This window comes from Theropithecus gelada, chromosome 6 (assembly GCF_003255815.1).
Source record: "Theropithecus gelada isolate Dixy chromosome 6, Tgel_1.0, whole genome shotgun sequence".
Classification (NCBI taxonomy): domain Eukaryota; kingdom Metazoa; phylum Chordata; class Mammalia; order Primates; family Cercopithecidae; genus Theropithecus; species Theropithecus gelada.
Genome location: NC_037673.1, coordinates 123,867,403 through 123,883,902, shown reverse-complemented (window position 1 = coordinate 123,883,902; position 16,500 = coordinate 123,867,403). Strand labels below are relative to the sequence as shown.

Below are 16,500 nucleotides of genomic sequence, written 5' to 3'. Positions count from 1 at the left end.
GGGGGAAAGAATAGTCTTTTCACAAATGGTGCTGGGACAACTGGATAGCCACATGCAAAAGAATGAAGTTGGATTGTATCGTATTTATTGTATATACAATATTGTATATAAAAATTACCTCGAAATAGATCAAATATCTAAATACACAGCTAAAACTATAAAATGTTTAGGAGAAACACGGACATAAATCTTGTGACCTTGGATCAGGCAATGTTTTTTTTTTTAGATTTAACACCAAAAACACAAGCAATGAAATAAAAAAGATAAACTAGACTTCATCAAAATAAAAACTTTTCTGCTGCAAAAGTCATAATGAAGAAAGAAAAAAATAACTCAAAGAATGGAAGAAAATGTTTGTAAATTATATATCTGATAAGGGACATACATCTAAAAAATATAAAGAACTATTATAACACCATAATAAAAAGAAAATCCAGTTAAAAAATGAACAAAGAGTCTGAATAGGGATTTATCTAAAGAAGATAATACAGATGACCAATAAATGCACAGAAAGATGTTCAATATCATCAGCCATCATGGAAATGGAAAGCAAAACCACCCACAGTGAGATACCACCGCACACTGACTAGGATGGCTAGGATGAAAAAGTCAGATAATAACTAGTGTTGGTGAGGAAATGAAAAAAATGGAACCCTAACACATTACTCATAGGAATGTAAAGTAGTCCTAGAAGAAAAATGTTTTTGCTCATGATACTTGGAAGGTGGCACTAAATATCTTAGCAAGTCTGTATACCATGAGCAGAAACTACTTCTTCTTTCAGGATCACTTTTAGCTTGATAAACTTCTTGGCTGAAACCATGAAGTGATATAAATAAGGAGAAACTCCCACCCTGTGGTTAGATAATTTGTACTCAATCATATTATGAATTTGTCATGACCCGAACGTTATCAAAAAAAAAAGAAAGTTTTAAAACTTTTACTTCCAGCAATGAACATTCTAATATTTCCATATTAATCATTCAATAATATGCATATGCATATTCACCATATTAATATCAGTACTTTTTGCCTCACTAAGGTGGCCCTTGTTATATTTTTAGGGTTTATTTCAATCATTCTTTCCTCAGTGCTCAAAATATACCACAGCGGTCTTGCTGGACTCTTCAAAGCAATTCACATTTTCCCCATCTTGCTGGCCTGAATTTTGACAGCTGGACCTTACATGTAGCTCAAGAGAACTGCCCCTGCACAAATCAACAAAAAATCAGCCCTGGATTATAGATTAAAGGTTTCAGTTTTCTGGAAACTTTATCGAATTTTCATTTCTTTTGAAAAGTTGACTTGTGTATGTTTCTGTGAAGTGACAAGGAACAGCGCTAGGTGTGAAGTTGGTGGGTTTCACCTTTCAATTAGTGGTCCTTGGCTCTCACCTGACCATCCAGGGAGGCAGCGGCAATGGCCCGTGGTAGGGTGGCAGCCATCTGCGTGGCTGCAGTCACAGCGCTCAGCACAGTTCAGCCCGTACGTGCCATCCTGCATGGAAAACAGCATCAAAGGCAAAAATGAGGGCCTGGGAAATCCCACAACAGGAGAGGAAAAGGCCACTGTCAGCCATTTCACATACAGTCTGCTGTCCCAAACACTTCTTAGAGGAATGCATCTTTTTTTTTTCTTTCTTTTTTTTTTTTGAGATGGAGTCTTGCTCTGTTGCCCAGGCTGGAGTGCAGTGGTGTGATCTCAGCTCACCGCAACCTCGGCCTCCTGGGTTAAAGCAATTCTCAGCCTCCTGAGTAGCTGGGACTTCAGGCACCTGCCACCATGCCCAGCTAATTTTTGTATTTTTAGTGGAGACAGGGTTTCACCTTGTTAGTTGGGCTGGTCTCAAACTCCTGACCTCAGGTGACCCACCCGCCTCGGCCTCCCAAAGTGTTGGGATTACAGGTGGGAGCCACCGCACTCAGCCAGAGGGATGCATCTTAATCACCTCTTTCTATGTCTTCTTAGTCCCCAAAATAGATGCTCCAGGAAGTCAGTGTTTTAAAGTCACTCAAACCCTAGTTTATGCCTGACACAATGGTTGGGACATAAAAATGGTGAAGCCAATCCTGCCAATACACTGATATCCATATATGCAAATATATGTAAAAATGCCAAGTATTTAAAAGAAGTTTATCCTATAAGCTACAACTCATAAAAATATTTTCTTTTGTCCCTAAAGATTTTTTACAAAATAGATCAGTGTCCCCTATAATGCATTCTATTATTTAGTGAAAAGAGAGAATGACTCACACAAAAATAACCCTTACCCACACAAAAAGCTCTAAAATTATAGTTTTGAAACTATAATTTTATAATTTAAAAAAATGTTTAATTATAAACTAATTTTTAAAATTATAGTTTTAATTGAATTGAGTTCATTGCCATAAGTGGCCAACGAGATACACGGTACTATAAAGAAAAATGAAGAACTTTTGTTACTTTTCTCTAATTATTATCCTGCTTTTCAGGAGGAAGTCTAAGCCACACAAAATATTCTGACTCACAATCCTAAGCATGAGTCGACACACCTCCTCACCCACCCCTTCCAGATCTTTTCTTTTTTTTTTTTTTTTTTTTTTTTTGAGACAGAGTCTCGCTGTGTCGCCCAGGCTGGAGTGCAGTGGCCGGATCTCAGCTCACTGCAAGCTCCGCCTCCCGGGTTTTTACGCCATTCTCCTGCCTCAGCCTCCCGAGTAGCCGGGACTACAGGCGCCCGCCACCTCGCCCGGCTAGTTTTTCGTATTTTTTAGTAGAGACGGGGTTTCACCGTGTTAGCCAGGATGGTCTCGAACTCCTGACCTCGTGATCCGCCCGTCTCGGCCTCCCAAAGTGCTGGGATTACAGGCTTGAGCCACCGCGCCCGGCCCCAGATCTTTTCTATTTTCACATGCATGTCAGTTTGGATGGTCTGATGAAGACAACACTCCTCATGGACATGATCATTTTGTTTGTGGAGAAAGAATGGAAAGTTCAGCTCTTTCACCCCAGATCCTGAGAACTGAGGGCGGCACTACATGCCTTCCCAACACCACCCAAGCACTAAGAGAAACGGGGGTACAGAATTACCACGGAGGAGGAACATGGCAACCAGCATAGACAGGTAGTGGGTGTTATAGATGAATAATTATTTGTCTAGAACTAGTTAAAATAAGAAAAAGAAAACAATCATTTTGTAGACCCCACCAATGTTTGATAGAGCTACACAGGATTTAGCTTTGTCATGATATGAACCACTAAACTCTCAGCCTTCACTGATTTACTAACTCCTCTAAGGTATGAAAAAGGACGAGATTGTGCTAGGGGCTTTGCTTTGTCTACAATCAGACAGGGAGTAAAACGTGATCTTCAAGCTCATCTCCAAGTACTGATAATTTGTTCACTAGTCTGATGAGAGGCAGCAAAGCTGACAACTCTGTCCATGGGATATCCATGAGTGGGATCCTTTCTACTTTGGGAAGTGGGTTGTACTTAACGAGGAGGAAGCCCAGAGAGAGAAGAGCATTGTGGAAGGCCCTTCTTGAGGGGCCCAGTTCAGGGGGTCACATTGTTATCTCGCCATCAGATGATGTCCTGGAGGCAGAGAACACACACCACAGAAAGAATGCCTAATGGCTCAGGAGAAAAGAATTGCTATAGGAAGACAGAGTGATGGAAAAGAAATCAGCAGCTTACTCCAGAATGCACTTCCCATTTGCACTCCCTGACAGCCTGAGCTAGATGCAGTATGAGATTTCTAATGACCTGTATCTCCAAAGTAGGTCAAGGGAATAGAGTGAGCTATAGGGACATCTTAAGATATTCTTGTGGCTCCAGAGATACTTATGCTAAAAGACACTGTTTCCAAACCTTCTTTTAACACTTCCAGGAGCATTTCTGTGACATCAATCACCACCCTCCTTTCAAATCCCAGCCACTTTCCACCTAAAGGCAGGGGGATTTCCATGATAATGGAGACAAAATGTTTGGAGAGTTGACAGGCATACACTGGGTGTTTGACCGGTGCTGTTCACTGGCTACCACCAAGAGATGGGTGTATAAGAAACAGAAAATAAAGGATGGGGATTGAGGAAACTGAATAAGATGAAGGAAAAGAAGGAAGAAATTCTCACAGAGCCTATCTAACCAGTTTCCATGTTGATCCCTTTTCCAATCCTATGTCCCATTTGAATCCAAACACCTAGATTCTTCCAATAGTCACCGAAGTTGGGTTCACACTGAGCCACTTGAAGTCAGGAAAACTGCAAAAAGAAGCCAACTCTACGGCATCAGCTCTTCATAGGCATTTTCCGTCAGGGCGCTGATTCGTGCATACCTGGCAGGGAAGTTCGCATTTCTCCCCGCGCCATCCAGGCGCACACGTGCAGGTCCCGTCCAGGGTGTTGCAGGCTCCCCCATTGAGGCACTGGCATGTTAAGTTACAGCCAAAGCCCCATGTGCCACTGGGACATCTGATGGAGCAGTCCACCCCGTGCCAGCCTGTGCGACAAGAACACCAGAGCATGTGAGCGAACAAAGGCAGCAGGGAGCCTTGCTGAGCCTTTCCAAAACATGTTTCTCTTTAGAAACACCTTGGAGATGCACACAGTGCCTCCCAGCCCCAGCCACAGCAGCAGAGAGCACTGGTTCTGCCAAGTGAGGCCTCCATCAGAAATGAACAGAAGGCACCCCTGAGGACCCAAACAGCCATGTGTGCTGTGTGATCTGTCGAGGATGCCAACACTGCAAAATACTAGTGGGCTAATGAGGAAGAGATATAGAGTCAAAGCACCTTCAATGGGCAGTGATGCACACTGTGGAGTGCTGAGTTTTGTTCAGATCAGGAAAGTAAAATAATTTATATGGAAGGGAGACAAAGGATTCTGCTTGAAAACACAACCCCATCTTTAAAGCAGGATCCCATTAACCAGTAACTGTGTATATCCAGGATCCTGGCTGCACCTATGGATGGACATATATCCAGGATCCTGACTGCACCTATGATGCTCATATAAAATTGGTGCTTGGCTGCATTTCTTGTCATGACTCCAAGCCAGTCAATTTAGGGGCATGAACACATGTCTGCTTGTTTGACTCTTCACAAAATGCACAGACACACAGACTTTTGGAGCTGGCAGTGACTTCAGAGATCATCTAATGTGAACCTCTTCCCTTGACTCAGGAAAGCATTCCAGCCCACACTGGATGAGGGACTTGCAGAGGTCAGACACTGAATTTTGGTGCAACTGGAGCTAGAACCCTGGTTAAGGTTTCTTTCTTTTTGTGTCTTTAGGAGATAAAGCGACAGGATCAAATTAAAGACTTATTTACCCCCACTCTTACCTGCCTTGCAAGTACAAGACCCGTCCACAGGAGAGCAGACTGCATCATTTTTACAGCCACAGCGAGAGGAACAGTTTATCCCATAGGTTCCCAGACGGCATGGGGTAGAGCAGTCAATTCCCTAGATAGGCACAAGTAGCAAAATGCACTCAGTTTTGCCAGCTGAAATAAGGCCAACACAAATAAACAAAAATATATCTTGGCAATGCTAATTATACTTCCCCGCTAATTTTAACACACTGTATTTTTTAAATTTTGTCATAATGTCACCACTATACAAATTTTAGAAATGTAAGGGCAACACTAGCTGGTCTATGTTTAGGATATATTATTAAATGGGATCCAAAAAAGTTTGCACCTACCTTAGCTTCGCCTTCATAGCAGAACCAAAACAAAACAACAATAAAAACCCTATGTCCTTGCTCAGACAAGTAGATATATAAAAATAAATTGCATCTGTAAAATTACTGTCAATAAATAAACATCAGTATGAACTATACATTAGATCTCAACCCTTCCTAGACATCCTTGTATAATAATATGTAATATTTTTAGTGGGTAAAAGCAAAGCAACAACAGAACACATTCAGCAACATGATTCACTTTATCCGACAGGGAGCATTAAACATAGAATTAAGCTACCAAAGGCAACTGGAGGTCATCTCCTTTCAAAACAGAAGGGACTCTTAAGACAAAGCTAATTCAAGGGCTGAACCAAAGAGTTATGACAGGGTTAGAAAACCCTTTAAAGATCCTCTCAGCTCTGTGACTTTATGATCCACCAGTTCTACATTATGTGCTCTGGAATAATCATCAACATTCTTCATAGTTCAATGTGCTCTTTACAATGGGAAGGAATAATTCAAGAACAACACATTCTCCTTTAAAGCAAAGATTCCTAGCCTATAACGATGAAATCTTAGAAACTGTAAGCAAAATTCTGCTCTATTGCGCGTGGAATATAGACATATTTATAGGGTCTGGATTTTCAAAGGGACCTAAAAACTTACGTACTACCAACTACAGAATGTAAATCCATTACAAATGCTAACTCGATGTGCCTTCAAATTTCATGGACTTAAAAACAAAAGCTGTCAACAATACAGTAATCTACTTGGAAAAGTAACTTCTTTGTCACCTATAAAACACAATAAAATAAATTACTTAAGGAATAATTATAATATACTTTCTGACATATGCTTATATTAAAAATTAATGCCACATTTATAGTTTTACAGCTTTCCCAGTCATCATACTAAGGTAATTCCTTATATCTCTATTAGCATTTTTCTCCTCATTTTCTCTCTCATTAATGATATGGATGACTTTAGCACATTCCCTGTATTTCACTGGAGGTCATATAAACCATGGTGTTGAGATGCTTTACACTGCACCCCTCTTCTCCTTCCTCCAGAACCCTAGTCACTCACTTTGAATCCTGGGGCACAGGTGCACTTTCCAGTCACACTGTCACAGTCTGCCCCATTTTGGCAGCTGCAAATCTGCTGGCAAGCTTCCCCGTAGAATCCAGGAGAACATGTCTCATTACAGTAGAGTCCTGACCAGCCCGGCTTGCAGGCACACTCTCCAGACATGGGATGACAGCTGAGAGACACGGATGAAAGGAATAAGTCACTTTGGGGTAAACATGACACCCAACTTCTGTGCAAATGTTGCTTTAGCAATGATCACTAAATGTATGGGTAATTCCATGCCCAATAATTCAAACTTCATTCCCAGGCTGGGTATGATTTAATTAATTGGCTGAAACCTGATGGGTAATACAGAAATGTTGTAGGAAATCAGCATCATGTCTAGCAGGATGTATTACAACCACATCCTTTTGTCTGAAATTCTTTTTAATTTTCTTAAATTGAACGCACTAATTTTGTAAGAGGTCAACTCTGTGACAGGAGCTAAAAAAACTCCATCCAATGGACAATACCAAACCAGTTAACTAGTATGATGTCCCAGGAACACCAAAAGCAGTGACCTCGTCAGCCTGTTTCTCCCTCAGTTCCCTATACCTGGTAGCAGGCAGCTGTCTCCACCTGAAACAGCAGCCGGATTGACCCACCAGGCAACCAGCTGTTGCTCCATAGCAAATGGACATATCAACTGCGCTGAGATGCACGCGTGAGTTGACACAATAGGGCCCTCTGTGACATGCTGACTGAAAGCACATATGCTTCTCACCACGAGAAAATCTTAACAATCAAACTAGTTCTGCTGACAACTGGAAGACTGTTTAAAGATGGTCTTCCTTGCCTAATGTAGCTAAAACCCTGCCCTTAATTAGGGCCTACAACAAACACCTCTGTCATATCCAGACATTTGCTAAATGACTTCCCATCAGAGGACTGTTCATAGATTTTCTACTCTTGGAAAGAATGACAACCTGGGAGGGATGAAGACTGAGGATGCAACCCCAGTTCTCCCACTACCTGAGTAGCCTCAGTGAAATCATACAACTTCCCTGGGTCTGATGTCCTAGTCTGTCAAGTGAGGGTCTCAGCCATATCTCATAATCTCATATCCTATATTTCTCCTCCTCCTTGTTCAGAAAATTCCTGTGGGTTGAATGGTTTGGTGCTCAGTTTTGGAGGTTTATTTAAATATACTTTTCGACCTCTTCTGTACCTTAGTGTTCACAGGCAAAGGCCTAGAAATTCATCGAACACTCAGAAAACATGGCATGAAGAATACCTAAATACAGTTCTACATATGAGGTGGTTTCTTGAGTGTAGGTTTAGATTCACAGGACCAGGGCGTGAGTCTCAGATCTACTCAAGTCTGCTTATCTTCTATTATCCTTGGGCCAATCGCTTATCCTTGAGCAGTCACATGGCATCTCCATGGCATCTCAAACTTAACATGTCAAAAACTGAGCCCTTGGGCCAGGCACGGTGGCTCAAACTTGTAATCCCAGCACTTTTGGATGCTAAGGCGGGCAGATCATGAGGTCAGGAGATCGAGACCATCCTGGCTAACTCCGTGAAACCCCGTCTCTACTAAAAATACCAAAAAAATTAGCCAGGCGTGGTGGCAGGTGCCTGTAGTCCCAGCTACTCAGGAGGCTGAGGAAGGAGAATGGTGTGAATCCAGGAGGCAGAGCTTGCAGTGAGCCGAGATCATGCCACTGCACTCCAGTCTGGGTGACAGAGCGAGACTTTGTCTCAGAAAAAATAAAAAAACTGAGCCCTTGTTCTTTCCCTCAGTAAACTGAGCCCTTGTTCTTTCCCTCAGTATCTACCCCTAATTGTCCAAATTTCTGTAAATAGCACCATCAGTCACTTAGTTTATCTAGGAGTTATTCTTTTTTTTTTTTTTTTTTTTTTGAGATGGAGTCTCTCTCTGTCACCCAGGCTGGACTGCAGTGGTGCAATCTCGGCTCACTACAACCTCCACCGCTCAAGTGATTCTTCTGCTTCAGACTCCCGAGTAGCTGGGATTATAGGCATGTGCCCCATGCCCAGTTAATTTTTGTATTTTTAGTAGAGACAGAATTCCACCATTTTGGCCAGGCTGATCTCGAACTCCTGACCTCAAGTGATCTGCCCGCCTTGGCCTCCCAAAGTGCTGGGATTATAAGTGTGAGCCACCATGCCTGGCCTAGGAGTTATTCTTGATAACTCCTTCTGCCTCATCACTAGAATTTAACCATTCTAACTCCAAAATATATTTTGAATCCACCCACATCCCTTCATCTTCACTGTCCTCATTCTGCTCCAACTGATGCCATCCATCTCCTCACCTTCTGAACAACCTTCCAACTGTGCGCCCACATCCACTCATGCCTTATCACCTAAAGAGTAAATCATATCATTCTCCTCCTTAAAACTCTGCAAAGGCTCCCCACTACCCTTGGAACAAAATCCAGACTGTTTAATATAACTACAGAGACTCCACAATTTATTGTCTAAACCAGGGCATTTTTAAGAGTGAAGAGAGAGTTGCTAATAATTATACTAGGACAACAGGCCTAAACCAGACTGTCCTTGTGAAACCTGATACACAGTCACCCTAAATACAGCCCGTGGGGCCTCGTCATCTGGCCACTGCCTACTCCTCAACCTCTTCTTTCATCTTTATTCTCTCTTTATTGCTGTGCTTGACCACCCTGGATTTCTTCTAGTTTGTAAAAGCATCATATTTTTTCAACTTAACGACCTCCACATGGGCTATTCCATATTCTTAGGATGCAGTTCTTACTCTCTGCCTATCTCCCTCCAGATTGTCTTTCCAGTCTCTTCCTCAAAGAGAGCTTCCCTGTCCACCCAAATTGAAGGTAGGTCTCTCCACTTACACTCTTCCTTGGTGCCCTGATCCTTCTTCTCATCTCATTTTCACAGTCTATAATTCAGTTTATTTTTCCAGTCCTTTAATGTCTTCCTCCTCTCCTACACTGTGAGTTCCAGGAGGGCAAGAATTAAATCTGTTTTTGCACCTTTCACTGGCCCATAGTAGGCCCACAGTGAATGTAGATTGAATGAATAAGTGAAAATGCCACAGGTGAAACAGAGTGGATGTGACTCCGGGGACCTAGCTCTCCCACATTAATCTGCTTCTCCCTGACATCTCAGAGTCACTGAACAATGTTAAATTATACTCAGTATATATGTATACAAAGCGGAAGATTTCCTCTAAAATTAGTTTTTAAAATGTCAAAGTCTTGGCTTAAAGGAAATAGCCATTAATCACAGAGAACAACTCATGAATGTCACCATGTTTGTGATGATATTGTAAGTGAATGCGCAGACCAGGAGACAGCATTTACTGGGCCCTGTGTAAGTCTCAGCAATGTGCTGAGCACTATTTAGTTCAATCCTCACAACCATCCTAGATAGTATGATCCCATTTTATAAATGAGAAAATAGAGAACTAGAAAGGGTAAATTATTTATTCAAAGTCTCACACAGGTAGTGGGGCAGAATCAAACTTGAACCCAGGTTTGTTTTTATACCAAAGAAAAAGGAGGCTTGCTAACAGCCTGCTAAGGGGACCAGACATGAAGGAAAATTGCTAAGATTTAGAATTTGGCACATATAAAGGGGTCAACAGGATCAGTAAAAACAAATATTGTACCAAAAAACAGGGAAAAATTTAAGTCTGCTTCAGTAAGTCCTTACATTTGATAAACGGAAAAGAAATATTTCAAGTGATGGATTGGTTAAAGTAGCCTACCTTATCTTAACATATTGTAAAAGAAATGATATTTTTGGTAGAAAATATTACTTTACATTGAAAAGTATAGAAAATAGTATTCATGGTACAGACATAATGTTAAAGAAAATAGACAATTTGGATGACAATGAATTCAACAAAGCAAAAGGCAGGCTGAGAAATTGATATTCAATGCCCCCCAGTGAGTGTTAGTGCTGCACACTGGTTTTCAGATTGATTGACACCAAAATTAGTATTCTGCAATTTGTAATTAGATGTAGGAAGCTAGAGCACTTTGGAGGCATTTGATGGGTTCTCATGCAGGCAGCTTAATTGATAATGAGATTTACGTGTTGTTATAGGAGCAGCAGATTGGAGGTTGAAGGGTAATATACTCATTACCTGTTTTCTGTCTAAAGAACAGATTGCTTTGTGTATATGAAAATAGGATTATACACATATGGGAATAGTTGTCATTTTATAAACACATACAACTATATACATATATTCTAAGAAACTGTTCGATTTAATAGTTGAATTATGACAAAAGTCCAATACTATATAATATTGGCTGAAACAGCATCATTGAACTTCCTTTTATTCATTTCCTTAGATGTTATTAATGCTCAAATGTACTGACAATTATGTGACATTTGCAAATAGGTACATCCGGATTGTCCATAGCTATTAAATATCTTTATTACCAAAACCAGTTAATCTATCTCTCTATGTTGCATGTGGAATATTATTAAATCTCAAATTTTATTTTCTTGTTCAAAATCATTTCCATCATAACAGTTAGTTTTCAGTTGAAAAGTCCAGGTCACAGTGAATGTCTTTAGGCTCAATAATGGTGCTAAAGTTTAAAATACTAGTATTACTTATAAATATATTTAAATTCCTTTCAGCCCTATGATAGACTGCAAAATAAAAATGACTACAAATTCTTTGCAACACCTCCCATCGAGAGGTGGGGTATATTGAATCTGGACTTGGTTAGATGACTTGCCTTATCTAAAGGGATATTAGCAAACTTGACATAACCAAAGGCTTAAAAAGTGTATGTTGGGGGTCTGTACTGTCTCCTGTTACTTTTAGAAGCCAGTCAACATGTGAAAAAGCCCAGGCTAGCCTGCTAGATACTGGAGATGTGTAGCTCAGTCACCCCCATAACCCAGCCAAATGCCAGACATGTGAGTGAGGATATCCAGGACCAATCAGCCTACAGTTGATCTGCCAGCTGAACACAAGGAGACCAGCAGAACCACCACCAAGCTGAGTCTAGCCCACATAGTCAAGCAAAAAATCATCAGTTAGTAAATAATTGTTATTTTATGTCATTAGGTTTGGAATAGTTTTTTTTGTTGTTGTTTGTTTTTTAATGCAGCAAAAGCTACCTGATACAAACCTTTACTCAACTATATGGCTAAAATATATGTCAATGTGTATATCCATAGAACTCAATATGTACCTAAAGACAATGCACATTATTAATTTACATTGTATTTGTTATCTCATTAATTATAGTGGAAGGTTTTAGTACATCATAAATTATGTAACAGCAAAGCTCCACTTGCTTGATAAATGATAATGTGAACAAACTAGACTTTCAATTAATACAAAGATTCTATGCCTTTTGATTTGAAGGGACCTTGGGCTTCCAGGAATTTTACAAATAGAAGTTTAAGATATGAGAACTAGATAGCTGGCTCCAGTGATGAATTCAACAAGATAGAGTCATATAATCAATATTAAACTTGTTTTAATAGAAATTTGTAAAAGCTAATCTTTAAAAATGCCATCCATGATTTACAAAATCATGAAAAGACTGATTTTTAAAAATATTCGGATTATTCGGTATATATTGTTAGACAGATTTTAGTGTTATTGATCTATGTAATTGTCAAAAAATGTCATGTACTTCTTTGTTAACACGTACATGCTTAGGTACATATGACCTATGTCAAAATTACCACAGTATTGCCATCAATTAACTAATTCTCCACTCTGCACCTTGCCACTACTAATAGGGCATCCAATTCCAACAAAATCAACATGCTCTCTGCGTCTCCAGTTCTTCTCATAGCAGAGCTCTTTCTTTGCATAGATTTATTATTCTATTTGATTTCAGTTGTCTCTACATACAACGAAACAACACACCGGCGTAATGTTCTTAGTTGTCACTACATGAGGCTTACTTTCTGCTGCAACAAGACTTATACTGTAGGAAAGGTACCCAAATTCATAACTTGTCCCGAATCCTGCCAGTTCCTTAAATATTAGGGAGTTGAAAAACAAAACCCTGTGGAGATTATTCATTTTTATTCCCCTAAATATTTACGTAAATGTGTCAAGTAAAGAAAGGCAATATTTTCCAATGAAGAAAACCAAAGTTGACTAATGTGGCTTACAAAGTTACTTGAATCATATTTTGAGAATACATTTCTTTCATATGTCCCACTAAAATGTATTCCAGCACACATACACATGTGCACACGCACACACACAGAGTGCAAACTCTATGTTTTTGTTACTAACAATGGTTTACAGAAGAGACCAACCACATGGTTTTGTTTACTTTTAACTTCTGTGCATTTGGGATTTGATGTGGCTACGAATTATCTTTCAGAAGTATAAATGAAGTAACAGCTGTACTGAATGCAAATAAAAGTAATTCTAGTAAGATCTGAACTGCTATATAATGCACTACATTTTTGTCAAACTCAGCTTTTCCAGCAGTCTGCAAAGGAGGCCCAGAATTCTGAGTTATGTGTATCTGGTCCCTGGGGGAGGGAAAGAAGAAACAGGGGTAAGAAGATATTTTCAGGGCAGACGAGGTACAGTAGGGTGGGTGGGATCGGGGTTTCCTGTTCTCAAATTCTTCGAGAGGTTTTTGAGCTAAAAGTCTCTTGTGAGTTCTATGTCAGAGTAATCAGTTCGAAAAAGATATTTCACATGTGACAGCCACATGTGAAGCACTTTCACAAAACTTCCACCAGTACACTTCCTCTCTCTAGCCTTTTTTTTTTTTCTTCCACAGATGTGCTGTCAAATAAAAGATGCTGCAGTAAGAATCATTTTATGATATTTTTGCGTACTAAACTTGGCTGAACTCCTTGTCTCTCATTGCATCTTTGCTTCTAAGGGAATGTCACAGAATCCCTTGCTTAAGGGAAAGTTCTACTAACCTCAGCAAATTTTGTTTTTATCAGTGGTCATTAATAGAGAATAGAATTTGCTATCCACCAGTAACCATTGAACAATTTTGGCACCTTGGATGTGGACCATCACACATTAAGTTAAAAAGACTTCCTTTTACTTGGCAATTCCTGCCCAGAGTAGCCTAGAGGCAGGAGGGGGCTTGGGGTGAGAATCACTCTATCAATCCCTCCTTCCAAATCCTGAAAACCGAGGTTAACATTTTCACAGGACACGTCCTTCCAGGGGAAGCTGACACTCACCTATGAGTGTTGTCCAAGTGGCAGGGGCACTGTTTGTCACATTTGATGCCGTAGAGCCCCTCAGGACACAGGCGTGCTTCGCAGCGCTCACCAGCAAAGCCGGCTTCGCAGAGGCACGCACCACTCACATGGTAACACTTCCCTCCATTGACACACTGGCAGGTCTCAGCACAGAGAACACCATAGGTCCCAACAGGACACTCATCCTGGCACCTACCAAGCAAGAGGCGGGAGCAAGAAGAAAGATTAGTTAGTGCCATGTGAAAATAAATAGTTGATCCAGAATGGTTTTGTTATGCATGAATTGAAGCTGCTTTTTGCTGTTGCAATTATTTAGTGATTGTCCCATTACAGGGATGAAAAGCGTTAAGACACATTACTCTGGCTAAGTATACTCTGGCTACATATTGTAGTAACAGCAGCATGACCTGTAGAAAACAAAAACAAAACAACAACAAAATGAAACCAAAACAAAAATACAAGCTTAGGACATGAGGCATGTTTACACTTAGTGCTTGCCAAAGTTATACAGCACTTTAGTAGATACTAAGAAAACGAGAAAAGAAATTTTCAAATGTTAGTCCATAATGATGAAATTTCAAAACATACTTTCCCAATTCCAAAGAGAAAATTTTGCATCAAATTTGAAACTAAATTTTAATTCTCTTGGCTTTCATGTGGACATTAATTTTTAATCTTAGCCATGTTTCTACTTTTATTAAAAGCTGAATGGTAATCATTGCTCCTCAGTTAGAAAGTTCTTTAACTAATAAGCCAAGTCCTCTTTAGATCCGGGAAACTCCGAGCTACCAAAATCTGACGTCCTTAATTCCAACATGGGAAGTGCCTGCCAGTAGGAAGGCTTGGAGTTTTCTAACACAAAATGTTTGGCTAGTGGGGTATTGCCCTCTGTTGGGAAGAAGGGCTGCCAAATGGCAAGGAGTAAAGATCAGCCCTCAAACATTCACTTTATTGTCTTTTTAAAAATGGCATTGGAGCTCTGTCCAAGAGAAAGGATATGCTCTAGGTAAGGTGAATGAGGTGGGAAGCCGAGTTGCTAGAGGGAATCATGATAGAAAAGAGAAAATGATCTCTCTTGCTCCATGGAAAGCACAGATAGTTCTCAGACTAGCCAAGTTTCTTTTTGACTAGGCCAGGTGACTGGCTCTCTGCAGCAGAAGGAGAGCTTTCTGCCAAGGGAGGGAGACAGGGCTTTGCCCAGCCGAGCATTCGCCACAAGAAGGGTACACTTTGTCTCGGCAGCCACTTCCCATGTGGCTCTCAAGTCAGGCCAGAACCAGAGTCAAAAATATAGGTCAGCCTTGCATTTTTCAGATCTGTATAATGTGAGCAGCAAGGCATAATGACAAATTCAAGCACACTTAAAAGAAACAGAAAAGAAACATACTTCAAAGAAACAGTGTTTCCACAACTTTGCATATTTTTAATGATAGGGTACAACAAGTAACAATACCAGGGTGGGAGGAATTCTATTTTAGTGTAGAGGACAAATCTTGATTTTTTTTTTTTTTTGCGACAGGGTCTGCCTCTGTCACCCAGACTGGAGTGCAGTGGTGCCATCATAGCTCACTGTAACCTCAAACTCCTGGGCTCAAGTGACCCTCCCACCTCTGCCTCCTGAGTAGCTAGGACCACAGGTACTCACCACCACGTCAGGCTAATTTTTAAATTTTTTGTAAAGATGAGGTCTTGCTATGTTACCCAGGCTGGTTTCAAACTCCTAGACTCAAGTGATCCTCCCGCCTCAGCCTCCCAAAGTGTTGGGATTATAGAATGAGCCACTTGGACCAGCCCCTTTGATGCTTTTCTGGTTACCTCTGGCTCTAGCATATATTTAATGTGATGGAGACAAGGAAAAGAATCTCATGTAAATTTAGTTTCACAGATTCTAGACATCTTCAGGTGTATTTGTCAACAGGTAGAACCTTCAATTGCTCAACAAACCATTAGGAAAGTTATGGAGTCATTGAACTAATACTCAGCATAAAATAAAATGTGTGCCTAAAAGTTATACATGGGTATACCTATTTTTGGACTGGAGTGTATTTTTAAAAGGTGCTCTTTATTTTTAACCTGTAAGAAGCTTCAATAAGCCAAGTCATCGAGTTTATTCCTTAAAGATGTAAACTTTAAAGAAAGAAATGCTTAGGCACAATAATTTGGCCTCATCATGGCTCCTACTGAAGGCTGTCAAGACAACTTTTCAACCTGTCTGTTAGATTTTCTCACAAGTCAGTATCAAAAGGAAAAAAGGTAAAGATAAATAATATAACTTTCCGTCTCCTAAAAGGATTTGAAAACAAACCCTAACGTTAAATTTTAAACTATCTTCATGATTTCAACTTGGTAAAAAGCACTGCTTAAAAGTGGTTGAAAGTGGTATAGATTGGAAGCCTGGGAAAGTATCTGTTACCAAATTACAGGGAACCAGTGTGTTTATTTTATCATATCTTGGCAGAGACTTCCTTTCTCAGGAAAAATAAAATCTATAATAGCTGGCCTTGACCCACATTTACCTTTTTAACCTACAATT

The 16,500-nt window shown here is 40.2% G+C and overlaps 1 protein-coding gene across 3 annotated transcripts in view; it reads right to left on the bottom strand.

Annotated features, from left to right (window-relative positions):
* The window catches only part of MEGF10 (multiple EGF like domains 10), a 171,473-nt gene that overhangs the window by 35,231 nt on the left and 119,742 nt on the right, over positions 1 to 16,500 (bottom strand). For all 3 annotated transcript variants that reach the window (XM_025388767.1, XM_025388768.1, XM_025388769.1), the window contains 5 exons: positions 13,947 to 14,159; positions 6,753 to 6,927; positions 5,323 to 5,443; positions 4,316 to 4,479; positions 1,395 to 1,497 (listed from right to left, as the gene is read on the bottom strand). In XM_025388767.1, the coding sequence (XP_025244552.1) occupies positions 1,395 to 1,497; positions 4,316 to 4,479; positions 5,323 to 5,443; positions 6,753 to 6,927; positions 13,947 to 14,159 (776 nt within the window). The remainder of the gene's footprint in view (positions 1 to 1,394; positions 1,498 to 4,315; positions 4,480 to 5,322; positions 5,444 to 6,752; positions 6,928 to 13,946; positions 14,160 to 16,500) is intronic.